Consider the following 14,925-nt stretch of genomic DNA (forward strand, 5'->3'; position numbering starts at 1 on the left):
CCTCTCTGTGGAGTCCTAATGCTTGCATGAGATTTTGCAGATTTGCTTAACAAAAGACAGATAAGATCAGGGCTTCACCAATCACTAATCATGTGCTTGGACACCTGACTTAACATGAAGCTGCATCCCTTGCCATGAGGAGCCAAGTGTCAGACGGTTGTTACGTGACCCGTTTCTGCTCACGCTTTAAAATGTTCTCTTACACAAACACTTGAAATACACATAGAAATACATGGTTATGACAGCACACACTGTGGATTTGTACCCAGTTCTTTTTTATTTATAGGGCGAGACCAGACTGAAAGAGCGTTTATGAGCTAGCTAGAATGGACATCTAGTTAGAATGCCTGCCGCTGTACAACATTAGAATTGGGAAAGAAGTTGTTTTTGGTGTGGTCCCTGTTTGGGTGATCCTTACAAACAGTTTAACCTGCAGAAAGAAGTATTCATGATTCTTTATTGAATATTCCTCCTTCTGAGACACTGCTGGACTTAAAAGAGTGTCATACCATCATCTTTGTATTTTACAAGACAGAATAGCCTTTTGTGCATTTGTAACTCATTGGTCAGCAAGATGATTAAGTTCTGTCACAATGAAAACATGCTGTTGAGGCAAATGTTACCTCTCCACCTAAAACAAAGCGGAAAACTCCTGTGCTGTTAGTAGATCCAGCCTATTTAATAGCTGCATGCTAGGAAGAAACAGTTCATGCACTGCATTCTAGGCTGCATGATCTATGATCCCTGCTGAATACAATTTACCAGAGATACAGAGTTTCCACCTCTATTTGCATAATTTTTTTTGAAAAAAATTGTATTTAATTTACTACTTATATTTAAGGTCTTGCTACAGTTTGGCTAAGCTCTCATGAGGGACTTCTCCATGGTTTCTCTCATCTGCCATCTTGCTACAGCAGCAAAAAGACTCATCTATATTAGTGCCTTTAAAGCATTCTGAATTTTTTATGAATGAACATGAGCATGTTCAATTTATAACTTATTCCCACTACTACACCATCCAACAGCAAAACTTGTTTTTATTGATGAATGCCTCTAGGAACAATCTCAAGGCCAGTTATAAGCTCCACCATGTGGGAGAGAAAAAAGCAGGTCTGACAAATTACCATGTCAGAAGAGATAAAGCAGCTTACGCCCACAGTAGTCTGCTGACTGATGTTAACACTGGATGGAACCCAGCATGGATTAGCCTCAGCTCACATAAAGTGACTGCTCCTGTGCTGGCAAAAATGTAAACAATACTTGATCTCTAACACATTAGTTTTGCATCAAAAGATGAAAATACCAAATTAAAGGAAAATGTCAAAAAACTCTTTTAAAGTGCAACATAAGCTTTCAGGGGTCAACTTACCCTGAGCTGCAAGTCTGTAACTCAAGTTACATACCTTGGAATGGTCAGCCAGTAAAACAGTTCTGGTGCAAAATTAACTGTTTCGGTACAAGGACATGGAGTTTTTGTTCTGTTCTGTTTTAAGAGTGACTGTTTTCAACCCTAACATCAGCTCAGCCAAAGTGCATCAGTCTGCATTATATTTAAGAAGTGACAGTGTGTTTGGAACAATACTAGGAGACTTCAAAGGGCTAAAAAACCGTAAATTTCATACAATACTCACTTTTCTCTTCTGGTTTTCTCTAACTTGTCTTTCAAAACCATGATCTCTTTCTTGAGGGCAAGTTGCTGGCTCTCTGCATCCCGCAGCTCTTTTTTCAGACTTTTTATTTCATTAGCATGCATTATTTCACGTTTGGATAATTCCTCTTCATAGAAAACACTCTTCTTTTCCAAGTCTGCCTTTAATTTAGTGATCTCTTGCTGGTGTTCTATACTGCTTACCCCAGGTGAGCGACCAACCTGTTTTTGCTAAAATAAAAAGCCCCAAATTAACACCCAAGAATGCTGAAAACGATGCTTAATGACAACTCAATATTCCAAAGTCTTGTTTATTAATATCCCGTTAGAGCCTTGAGTTAAACACATCTGTCTCAATTATTTTCAAAATTTCTTAAGAGCATGAATCTGAATGTCACTCTATTATTCTGCTATTTAAGTGCACTAATAGTTTTCAAGCCATTGAAAATTCGATCATCACTTTAAAAGCCCCTGGTCACATTCTGACTCCCATTAAATGCAGTCAGGAAGTGACCACAGAATTAAAGACTTGGATGCTTCCGCTCACACAGTCGACAGCAACAAGTTCAAGTGACTTTCAGAAATGCAGAATAAGGATGAGGATATACAGTTAATATATTCTGAAGGACAGATAATTTCTGTAAAAGCTATACTAAGACAAGCAGAGGCTTTACTGAAGGCTGAAGTCTAGCTACAGAAACACTATATGGATTGCATCAGGAGGGAAACCTGACCTATTTTACTTAAACTGCCCATTTCTATCATAGTGGATTAACAGGAAAAACAAGCTTTAAACAATAAGAGTAATTACTTCACTTTTCGCAGTTTCATAGCTCTCTTAGTGAGGTCTTCTGGCATTTCAATAGTCTTTACACACTGCTTCAGGATACAAACACATTTGCACCAAATGCTGCACTCACTAAACTCATTGTCCTGCCATAACATAGAGGAGGAGCAAGATCAGGTTCAAAATGAGATAGTGGCATGACATGCACTGAAATCCAAATATGGAAATAATTTTTTAGTGTCAACATATGGACAACTTGGTTTGGAATTTCTTCTGGTTTTTAAAGTATGTAATTAAAGGTATTCTAAGGAAAGGAAATCCATAAAAACACTGTTTTGAGAAAGTGCAGGCAACTGGAAAATCTACTTCCTTCTGGTGACTGTGTCACACCTTCCAGAGGATTGAAGGTATTTTGTTCATCATACCCCCATTCTTACCATGAGATGTTAAAAACCTCTCAGTCACCCATAATTTGGCATGGCTTTGGGTAATTTTCTTCTGCTGATGTATGAAGAGGCTTTAAAAGCTAAATGTCATTGCAGAACATTCCAATGAGCTCAATATGTACCATGACAAATTCTGTGAGAAAGCTGGGCCTTGCTATTTGTCAGCAAAAAACTGCAAAACCCCCTACATGTATGAGGCAGAGATGTGCTGCTACTGCACTGTTTTCTCTAACTCATCAAAACAACCATCTGTTTTGATCTAAGAGTAAAATCCTGCCCTTAGGATGCAGAAGGATAAACTGGAGCAAGAAGATGCCATCCTAACAGGTGATGCTTTGGAGAAAGAAAGTTTTTTTTTTTTTTTAAAAGCAAGCATCGGAATTTTTCTTTCATGCACAGGCAGTTAATTATGGAACTTGTTTGTTACTGCCCAACATCCTGAATTGTTCACACATACAGGGTAATGGAGCACAGAAAAAGTTTAGGCTTAGCAACATCCTCTATAAGGTATGTAACATTTTAGCGGAATTGCACATTTTTTACCACAATGGAAAGATACTATTGTAACCATAAGACAGATGGTTCAGTAGAAGAGAAAACCAAATGGTATTGAACAATGGCTTAGAGAACTAGAGAGATTTAGTAAACAGAGAATACATTTTTAATTGATGTAAACACATATTCCAAATAGATGCTTTCATACATGCCTATTTCAAATGGAAAAATGGTGCAAATGAGACATAATGCATCTCCTGGCACACTGACAGCTACTGTTTAATGCACCCCTCTCGGCTAACAGGGCACGTTTCTGACTAATATTGAGTCTGATTCTACTGAAAATCAGTAAAAATACATGACATCCTCAGGATCCCCTCTGTCCACACACTTCACTGACAAGTCTGCAGAACTCCAGCAGGTCAGTGCTGCAGCACTTGGCTGGACAGAAGGCACACTGCCTTCTTCCCAACAGGCTCTTCATCCATAAACTCTCTGACCTTATCCTTTACCACAGCCTCTACTCCTTTCCTGAGGAAGCTGCACCCAGTCCTCTGCACCTCCCCAGATGATCTGAATGAGCTACAGTGGCACAGTGGGCTGCCTGTAATAAGGGGGTTCACTTCTTGGCCAGCAGCTCTCTTCTCACTTAAGTTCCTTCAGAATTCCCTCAGGTGACTTCGTGTCTGACTCACCTGCGAGCTCTCCTACTTCCTGCAGTCATCCCAGACACATCCAGCTCATCTGCTCAGCCTGCTGCAAAGAACACACTGTGTGGCAATCTCCCCTCCTTCAGCAGTGAAGTCTGGGACTTGTGGAGCATTTTTTGCCACAGCTCTATTAGCTCAGAGATTGCCTTTTCCATCCCCAAGCAGCCCCATGAGTTTCCTGAGGTTTTCTGCTTTGGATTTAAAGAACTCTCTGCAATCATTCTGCACATCCTCTGCAAAATGCTTCCTAAATTCCCTTCATTTAGCTCTCGACATCCTGTCTACACTTAACTTTTCACCATTTATGGTCTTTTCTATTCTCCTCATTTGGAGAAACCTTCCTTTCTTCTTTAAATACTTCCTTTAGTGTAGGAGAGCTCCCTGAATTTAACTAAGGAGTCATGCAGAGCTTTTACTGAATGAACAGTGCAGTATCACAACAACCACATGTGATACAAAGTGCGCTTACTAGATTGTGAAATATTACCAATAAAGCTAAAATTCCCTTCTCCTCTTCTGACAAACTTGCCCTGCTCCTATAAATCAGTGTATCATTCATTCTCAACAGATCTCCCACAAATTCTTCTCACCTCTTAAACTGTCATACAAACTCCTTGCTGATGGGGAAGATTGATGGAAGCAGAAGAAACTGCTAATTGTTAATCTTCAGATAACAATCCGAATTCACAGCAGTAGAAAGTTTATTAATCCAAATTTCACAGTGAATGGATTTCTTTATTTTATTTTAGAAAGGAAGGACAAATAGAGGAATGTTTGCAAAAAACCACCAAATCTTCCGTGCCAAAACTTGAAGTTCATGAATGTCTTAGAGAATTCTAATGAAAAAAGACTCGGTTGGTCATTTAAATTAAGACCAGATTAAGACTAATCTCACATTTTGCCTAAAAAGTTTAGAATTACCCTACTGCACAAAACATTTGGAACAAGATTTTGCTGTAAATGAAGAGCAATCCACATAAATAAATTAAAAACTTGGTATTCAGTTTTTGAGAAAGCCTAATTCTCTAGAGCACCGCAAAAAAAGCTAAATCACAGAATAAAATAACAGTTAAGGTTCTTGGCTGCTTTAAATTTCTTCTTTTAAAATCACATGCACATGTGAGCAATCTCATCAATATAAACAAAGCCCTCATGCTCAATGCTGTTCTTGGGCAAAAATGCCTCATCTTCTGGCTGAGAGGCAGAATGTGCTAAAACTGCTCCTTTATGGTCACATCAGCTGACATCTATTGCACAGGAAACATGAGGAACAACAAAGCAGACAGAACACCAATACATAAACCTGCCTAGATTGCAGATTTATCTTCAAATATTCAACCATCCTATGCTTAAAAAAAAAAAAGAAGCCTGTAACAGGTAAAGTTAAATAAAATATTAATGGAAACAACGTGTTAAAACATGGTTGATTATTAAGAAATAGCACATCAGGCGAATGTTCATTTTTCTGTGCAATAACGCAATGCATGCCCGTGTTAACATTCAGCGCCAACTGAAGTGACAGACTGACAAAAAACCCTTTTGTCCTACATCTGAAAGCAATCAAACAGATCCAAGGCCTAGTTGACTAGTAAGTTTGCAGGTGTTAATATCAAAACAGACTAACCTTTAGCCCTTCTACTTCGCTTTCCAACTGTTTAGAGTACTGTTCACTCCTCTCTCGCAATTTCCTGTCTTTGGATGCCTCAGCAGCTGCAGCTTCAGCTTGGACTTCCAGCTACAAAAGTACATACGTTTTTAATAGATAGGATTCTGTGGGATTTTTTTCCAAAATCTATTGATGGTTTTCAATATAAGAGAGAAATCTTCAGCACCAAACTGAACACTTCAAAGTCTTAGAAAACAAAATTGATACTGTTTGAAATAACAGACAAAAGGTTAGATTTACAAATTAAAAAAAAAAACAAACACAAAACAACAAAAACCAACTCAGAAAACCTTACATATAACTTATTCATAGAGTCTAAACAGTCTTCTCACCACTTACTTCTTTTTTAAGTCTCTCTGTTCTGCGTAACTCTTGCCTTAAACTTTCTACTTTTTGCATCACCACTTCCATTTCTTCCTCCTTATCTCGGAGCTGGCGGGCAAGCTTTTGTTTTTGAGAGTGCAAGTCTGTCAGCCGCTCGTTCATCTCTGAGAATTCCTGCATTGCCAATTTCCGCTGGCTGTGTGCATCTTTCAGCTCTTTGGCTTGGGATTTTAATCTGTCACTAGACTCTGCCAGTTCCTACAGTTTAAAAAAAGAATTAATAAACCTAGAAAGCTACAAGGCCAATTCTGTCTTTGGATGCACATCTAACACCTTCTCCAGAGTGAACAGAAACGATGTATTCTTTTTTATTTCATGAATGTATCTACAACACAGATTGCATGCCTCTATAAATAAGGAAAGAGGCATGTTTTACACTACTAGAGTTAGTAAAACTCCATAAACGTAAACCAAGTAGGAATCTACTCCATTATTACAGGTAAACACAATGGTTTTCAAGCACTTGCATTACAATATAAAAATACCTTGCTTTCTTAATGCAAAATCGTCATTAGCATTGGGTTTTAAAAATTACTTAAACAAATGACAAGAATCTCAAGTGCTAAATGATTAAAACTGAATGGACAACTCTGCTCTATGAAAATCTTTACCCAAGAAGCTTTTGAAAACTGACCTGCATTGGCAAATGTGATTTCCATACACTGTACCTTAATATCAAATACCAGAGAAAGTTTCAGGCAACAAAACAGTGCAGTGAATAAAAGCAATACATGATAACTATTCTTTCCACCAGCATGAAATAACAGTGATAACTTCACACCACAATACCTTCACAAAGCTTGCTGTGCTGTACATTTGTGCCACCACACTACCAATAAGGAACCACAACAGTTTAAATAGTTCAATGGTGTTCAGTGAAACCAGAGCAGAAAAAAGAAGCAAGGAAAAGCAAATTTAGGATATATAAAAAAAAAAGACCAACAGGAAGAATTAATATTTGGCACTGCTGACATCCATGTAAATCTAAAAACATTTTTAAGGTTCTTAAAAGGAGATCCTAATCACTATGAGTTGGTTTAGAAGAGAGATGGTATTTCTGGGACAAACTGGCAGCTTTCAAAATTTTAAGAGCCTTAAGGGTCAGAAGAAACAGTGTTAAACACAGCTGGCACATCAACTTTAATGTGGACTCTATAATCACAAGGAAAAACAGGTTTTATATATTTCACACGTGATCACAGGTTGATTTAATAAAGAATACAAAAAAGAGCCATGAAAGACAGTATGTTATAAATAAGAAAATGAGGGAAAAGGGAGATAGAGAAGAAGACATAAAATCCAGTGTTCTTGAACTGTAGTTACTTGAAATTACTTTTCAATTTTCATACTTGGGCAATTTTTCACATCTCCCTTCTGGAAACACTTCTGTGACACAGCCTTAATACCAAATTCTTCACATTTTTTCACTGTTAAAGTTTTACCTATACTTCAGATTCAATTGTCTGGAATAGTTTTTCTCTACTCTGTCTTCTAACCCCTATCATTATCACCTAAACGTGAAGCTATAAAACCATTTTGCAGCCATCACGCAATTTGGGTTATGGAGTTGTCCCTATCTGGAAGCAATCACTTAGGGAGCACCCAGCAGTCATATAGACAATGTGTTAAATAATGTCCTTCTCTCCAACAAAAAAAAGGCAGAAAGCTAAGTAGGTCATGCTACACACTTGTTATCTGCCCGTTAGTTTTACACTTTAAAGTTATTACTAGCAAAATGGACCAAAAAAAAAAAACAAAAACAAAAACAAAACCAAAAACCAACCCATACGAAAACAGTCTTGAGGGTTTAGAACAGTTGCTGAAAAAATGATTTTACCTTATTAAGATCTTCTCTCTCTTGCTTCAGCGTTCTGACTTGCTTCTCAAAAGCCTTTATTTGTCTGGAAGCATCATCCAATTCCCGCCTTGCAGTGCTGGCCTCCTCGAGTTGCTGTTCTAGCTGACCAGATTCTAGAAAAAGCAGCAGAACTCTAAATATTCTAAGGGAAAAACTGTAATTCTAGAATAGCAGAGCCTAGCTGCTTGAAGCCACTTCAATATTTTTTCTGGTTTCCATTTAATCACAATATAAGATCATTCTTCTCTGGCTTAGAACAGGGAGCAGGTTGTTTCAGCTGCCATTATCTGCTTTTAAGGGAGCAGAAAGGTCACACCTTGCTGGAATACAACACAAAAATGGTAACAACTTGTCCTCTCACATTATAACAACCATGCTCTATACATAATTCTGTAATGTATGCTTTAACACAACATATACATTTGACTCCTTTGTGTAAGATGTAAGACATAATACACCTTTTATTACACTGTAATTATAAACAGTCTCCCTCCTCCTCCCAATTTTCCCCAAAAAGAAACAGTAAAAGTAATGGATCACTCAAGAGCTGGCAAGTGTTCTCCTGTCGATACTCTTTAAAATTAACTTCAGCTGACTTTACTTATTTCTAGTGTGAAAATCACTTGTTTTTATGTGATCTGCTTTATTACTACTATAAATAAAGGAGAACTATCGCAGCCAGTTTCTTACCAACAGTCAGCTACACAGTAACAGTACTTCTATGGCACAGTTAAATAATGTCATATAAATACCCTCAAAGTCTACAAGAAAAACTGAAATGCATAAAATATGGTAACTTAAATTTTCTAGCTATTGAGTGGGTTTTTTTTGCCTCGTGGGCTTTACTTAAGAACAAGACATAAAAGCAAGATATATAGGAAGGTAAGTTAATTCCAAGTTCTATGGAATCACTGGACATGCTGTCTTCTATTTCAGTTGTGGGCAGGTCTTCAGACCACTTGTATTTACCCAAAGAACAGGAACCCATCTATATTCTTAATAACAGCCTTTAACAACATTTTCATAAATGTAACCCTAAGGGACTGGCTCTTGCAGAAATCAAATATAAAAACACATACATTTTTAAAAGGGTTAATTTATGAAACACAAGAATTTTATAAGCAAATTAATACCATAAGCTTGTAGCCAGAAAAATATTCACTATTGTTTTAATTCATTGACTGTTGTTTAAAATTTTAAAAGAATGCACTTAAATAAGAGATGTAGCTCAAAGCCAGAAATTATTAACTGCCTCCCTTATGCAGTCTACTCTGAAGTCACCAGTGAAAAGAAAGTTTATATATGGCTCTGCTGAGCCAAGATAAATCTCTTTTCTGTGCATGAACTACTTTGTTCCACAGCTCTGTTTTCTTCTTGCATTGCTGCCCTTTACATATTTGGCAATATTAAAGATTCCTCAAAGTTTTCTCCTATGTAACTTAGCGAACAAAAATTATAACTTTGACCTCAAAAATTGAAAGCATATGCTCGCTTGTCATTTCCTGGAAAACCAGATAGACAAGAAAAATGTATTTTTCTAAGCCCTCCTGGTGACACTCCTGAATTTGACACAATTTTGAGTTCATTCTTTATTACTTTTTTAAGCAGGTGTTTACTCTTACAGTTTCAGAAAAGGCAGTAAAACAGGTTAAAGAATGTAACAAAAAGCTAGGTGTGACATGTGTGTTGTAAATGGCAATTTTCCATTTAACTACCCTTCTTGTAACTAACATTTTAGATAATATATGCAAACACTCACTGTGATATATTGTCACATTACATTTAGTTGCACAAGAGATGAGCCCAAAGCATAAAAAACTCAGCTGTGCACCTGAATGGAACCTTTTAAAAGTTCATCAGATTTAGCAAAAAATTAGATCCTTTAAAGGCTATCAGAAAACCTGGGACTAGCTCCCCTATATTTGGAAGAATTCAGATAGGGCCAACATCTAGTTTGTTTCTGTATTCTGCCATTAATATAGTTCTAAAATCAATCTCAAAACCCCCACAAAATCAAGTAAAATATAATATTCCCTTTTTATTTTATCAAATTTGCTTTTATTGGTTATATCTTAAGGCACAAATGAGTGTTTTCTAACAAATGGCTAGACCAGACCAAAGCATTCAAGTATATACTGGCAAAGTTGTGTGGTGACTGGGGATAGGTTAGACAACTCTACATCTTCCTCATTTGATCCCATTATTCGTTTCCAAACCAAACTCCAAAAGTATACGTTCTGTCTAGGAATAAATACACAAATATGTATGTGGTGTGAAGCAGAAAATTACTTTAGGAAAACACTTCTCAGTATTGACCACCCTCACCAGACTTTGACTTCTTTTCAATTTGAAAAGGTGCGCTGGTTTTGCATTGATTGACATTTAGCGAGGAAGGAAGAAGCCACCCACGGAAATGATTTTTCTAAGAGACAGTGTTAACAGTTTCCTCCATGCCCGGCTAGTTTTGAATAATGACACCTTGTTAAACCAGGAAGCTGAACACCCATCTGTGAACACACAAGTTAAAAATCGAACAGACCCCGGGAAAGCTCTCTTTTTTCTTCCACACTGGGGACAGGTAAGAGGCCGGCCCGGCGCCCTCCATGCTGGGCAGGGCTGAGCCGGGCTGGGCCGAGCCGGGCCGGGCTGGGCCGAGCCGGGCTGGGCAGGGCTGGGCCGGGCAGGGCTGGGCTGGCCCTGCCGAGGGGCCGGGGCCCTTCCTGGGGTCACCGGGCCCTGTCCCGGCCGGGCCCCGCGGCCGCCGGTCAGGACAGGGGAGGCTGAGGGAGCCCTGTCCCGGGCAGGGGAGGCTGAGGGACACTGTCCCGGGCAGGGGAGGCTGAGGGGCCATGTCCCGGTCAGGGGAGGCTGAGGGAGCCCTGTCCCGGGCAGGGGAGGCTGAGGGGCCATGTCCCGGGCCCCGCGGCTGTTAACCATCCTGCCCGTTCTCTCCTCCTGCCCGGGCCTGGCGGGGCCCTGCCTCTGCCACAGCGCTGGCCCGGCCCCTGAGATGGCGGCACGGCCCAGCGCAGCCCGAGTCCGTCTCCGTGACTGCTTCGGCCATCGTGACCGCCGCAGGCCCTGAGGACATACCAACTCCTGCACTGCACAGAGGAAACCTGCAAAGCATCCATCCTCTCAAGGGAGAGAAAAGGACAGAGGGAAGGCACCTAGAGAAACAACATGAGGACACCAAGGTCAGCGAAGGAGACAAGTCCCAGATGGGGGAGAATGAGGAGATGCCTTAGTCTTAGGCTGAAATTCTTTCGCAAGACCATAAATTCTTTTGCATAGACCACGGTAATGGACTGTAATACACTAGAATATCCCCTTAATTCATGGAAACAGTATGGGGAGATGGAATGTTCAAATTTCAGACATGAGCAAGGCATTTGTGCTGAAGTAAGTAAATGCTGAAGTAGCTGTGATCTCCTGAGAAGCTTGAAGAGAGAGAGAGATGAGAGTGATGAAGACCTTTTGCCCCCAGGGACAGAGGATGAAGAAGACCTCTGTTCCTGGAGATGAAGATCATCTCAGACAGACAAAGAGAACCTTTGCTTTGAACAGCTCATCCTTAAAATAGTACCCCATAAGTCAGATCTAGCCCATAAATGCAGCTGTGGGAAGGCTGAGATAAGGTGGGAGGGATTTCACAATTGCAGATTTCTGGGCAGCTGCTGTTTGAGAACTGTTTCTTGTGGAGAAGTCTCCATGGCATGGCAAAAGGGACTCCTCTCCCTAAGGGAACTTAACAGAAGACTCTTTTAGAGCTGGTCAGTTGACCTAAGTCCTAAAATTTTGTCTCTATACATCATCAGTGGAGAAGAAAAGAAAGTTGTGAGAGGAGGAAAAGTGTTCTGAAAGTTTTATTCTGTTTCTTACAGTTGTTTTTATAGTTTAGTTTAAAAAAAGATTTCTTTATGCCCTTTAGATTTTTGAGCCTTTGCTCTTTTCCTAGTCCTAATTCACAACAGAAAAAGAGTAAATAATTCTAGTAAGTGCATTGACATTTAGCCATCATTCAACCCACCACATTATTTGGTGCAATAGCTGGGAAACCTCAACTAGGCAAAGGAGAGCCACTACAAAAGGGATAGTAGATAAGTTGGGGAATGTTTCCACACCTTTACAGGTTTTTTTTCATTACCAAGGAAGTGATACTTTCAGCAATGAACTAACTTGTAGCTCAATAGTAAAGAATAAAATATAATTTAAAGGTGATTCTGATGTTTTTCTGTGAATGACTAGTCTCATTCAAAAGCTGATCTTGTAAATGCTGCTTTTCAGTGGCCCCAAAGACTCAAAACCTGATCTAAGGATTGTTGCAGAGAAGGAGTTTCTGATCATGTTGTCTTTATCCTTATTACAGCAGCAAGAGGAAGGACATTTGGCTGGAGCAAAATTTTACAAAACCCTTTGTCCTGATAAAGTGCCAACATGGCATCAAACCAGAGTGATCCTCCCTGAGCTAGCTAAGCCATGTTCCTATCCAAAAATAATGCCTACAGTACAATACAAAATTGCTGCATCACTCCAGAGCAGCTGTCCAACTGTGTATCTGTAATGGGCTTTTTTCAGACTACACAATTTTAACAGGCTGTAATCTATGTGCTGCACTCTGCAGTTCACACACAGCTGTTCTGCCCCATAAGGCAGCTGCAGAGTCTAAACACATCAACTCAAGTGTCTGCAAGTTAAGTTCAAGTTACTCTTTCTGTGGGTGTTGCTGCTGGCATTCCTGACACTTTCAGGATTGAATGAAATCTTGTCACAAATACAAACCAGAACAAATGCTTTTGTAGTTTCCTTCAACCTGTCTGGCTGTTTGTTTTTCCCTTGCCTCAGGCAAGATATGGACATATAACAGAGATATATTTACCACTGCATGTGACTGATTTTTCCACACAAAATGCAGATATTTTCCTATAAGATTAATTGGGTTTTTTTCCCTGTTTCTCTGGTTCCAGACCTGACACCTAACAGTCTCTTGTTAATTTTCCTTAATAAAAAAAGTCTTGCTGTGGTTCCTTCCCCACCCCACCCCCTTTTTTTTTTTTTTTTTTTTTTGAGATGTCTCTGCTCTCAAGATTGTATTTTAAAGACAGGTAGCAAGAGTTCTATGCTAGAATCACTGTGAGAGAAAATTCCCCTTAACTTAGTTCAGAATATCAAATCTAGAATACTGAATACTAGCCTTTAAAGCAGGCTAAAAAGGTATTAGCTAAACAGACAGCAAATTTGTTCACTCATAGCTATATTCAATATAGTGGTGCAATATAAGCCCTCCCTCTCAAAGTTCTTAAAACATGAATTGCCCAGAATCTGGGAAAGTAAGTCTGCAAAAAGATGAATCTTTCCCTAAACATCTCTCATTGCCTCTGTAAAACACACATACAGGCCTAAGTAGATGTTTGCTTTTTGACTAGTTTGAGAGTCCTGATAAAAGGCAGTATAACATTAATTTTAAAACGTTAATCTTTTTAGCTGCACAGATTTTAAAAACACTTCTCAAACTTAAAGTACTGAGGTACTTGACAGCCAAAACTTTAGTTTTCATAAAATCTTCAACAACTCTCAGAAGCAATGAAAATAAATGTTCAGTTTTGAAAGGAATGACAGCTCATGGACAGCAGAGCCGAAAGATGGTTCTTCTCCCTCTCATCTCCCTTTCCTCATATGCATCAATTGCCCACCTTGTGCTGATTTATCTGATCATAAGTTGGTTAAATTCTCTCTAACAGCGTTTTCCTTGTTTAATTGAGTTAATTAAAGTAATGAGAGAGTGCAGGGAATGCACAGATGGAAAAGGGCCATGCAGCTGTAGGCAGGACTTATTTTGGTGGCAGTTTTCTTTGGTGAGCTGGAAGTGCAGCCTCATGGCCCATTGTATCATCTCTCACGCACTACTACTTGCCACTTGGAAAACTCAAACTGAATTTGGAGAAAATGCTGAGGTACAGTGGAAGAGTGAGGGGTAAAATGAAAAGTAAAAATAAACTGGAAAACTCTTTCATACAATTGGAAAGAATTACAATTGGAGAGAAAAAACCAAACTTGACAAAATACAGCCTCCTGTTACAGCTTTTACATAAGTATTTACAACATACCTGTTACCTGTTTCTTCAGTTTTTCAATTTCTTCTTTCAAACTTTTAATTTCTAAATCTTTGCTTGCTGTTATTGGGCCATCCACTGTTGAATACTGTAGAGCCTGCACTGTCTGAGTGGACTCTAGAAAAAGATGAAAGAGAGAGGGACGAGTAACACGTCTGACATCTGAAGAGATCAAAGAGATACTACTCATCAATTAAGACATGCCAAAAGATCCTGCACTGGGAATTCTACAGTTTGTAATTTCCAACTATTAAGTGCCAATTTTTCAGCAATTGTCAGCTGGACAAACTAAGTTCTTAGAAGTTTTAAGAATTAAATGTTTATGCCATATTAACCAAGATACAGTGAGAACAAAGTTAACATAAGAAGTTGCATACATGGTGTATTTCAGGCATAGAAGTAACAGAAATTTAATTTGTCAACAGAAATAATAAAGAGAGTTCTTTTCTGCTAGAATGCATTTCAGGAGCTATATTTAATATTTTTTCCACAGCATAAACAGTACCTTACAAAACTGCAGGTTAATCTAAGTCTAAAAATGATGGAATTATTTTTTTTTAAATGACTATACCTTGCAGTTTTCTGCTAAGTTCAAGCTTTTCCTGTTCTAGACGTCTTATTCTCCTCTCATAAGCTTCTGTTGCTAAACTATCCTCCAAAGTTCTTTGAATGCTGGCATCAAGATCCATGGAGGGTGGTCCAGCTGTCAGTCTTAGACAGCTGCGGTCTGAAAGCACACTGGGGGAAAAAATAAATAGTATTGGATTTTACAACAGCCTGGTTTAAAATAGTGCTATAAAAACATCAACCAATAAACA

The 14,925-nt window shown here is 38.9% G+C and overlaps 1 protein-coding gene across 7 annotated transcripts in view; it reads right to left on the minus strand.

Annotated features, from left to right (window-relative positions):
• The window catches only part of CDC42BPA (CDC42 binding protein kinase alpha), a 186,436-nt gene that overhangs the window by 61,919 nt on the left and 109,592 nt on the right, over positions 1-14,925 (minus strand). For 6 of the 7 annotated variants that reach the window (XM_066316304.1, XM_066316309.1, XM_066316306.1 and 3 more), the window contains exons 11-16: positions 14,679-14,845; positions 14,102-14,224; positions 7,974-8,107; positions 6,092-6,334; positions 5,711-5,821; positions 1,632-1,879 (exon numbers count right to left, since the gene is read on the minus strand). In XM_066316304.1, the coding sequence (XP_066172401.1) occupies positions 1,632-1,879; positions 5,711-5,821; positions 6,092-6,334; positions 7,974-8,107; positions 14,102-14,224; positions 14,679-14,845 (1,026 nt within the window). The remainder of the gene's footprint in view (positions 1-1,631; positions 1,880-5,710; positions 5,822-6,091; positions 6,335-7,973; positions 8,108-14,101; positions 14,225-14,678; positions 14,846-14,925) is intronic. The other variant, XM_066316311.1, reaches the window with a different exon arrangement.

The sequence above is a fragment of the Sylvia atricapilla genome, chromosome 3, assembly GCF_009819655.1.
Source record: "Sylvia atricapilla isolate bSylAtr1 chromosome 3, bSylAtr1.pri, whole genome shotgun sequence".
Taxonomy (NCBI): Eukaryota; Metazoa; Chordata; class Aves; order Passeriformes; family Sylviidae; genus Sylvia; species Sylvia atricapilla.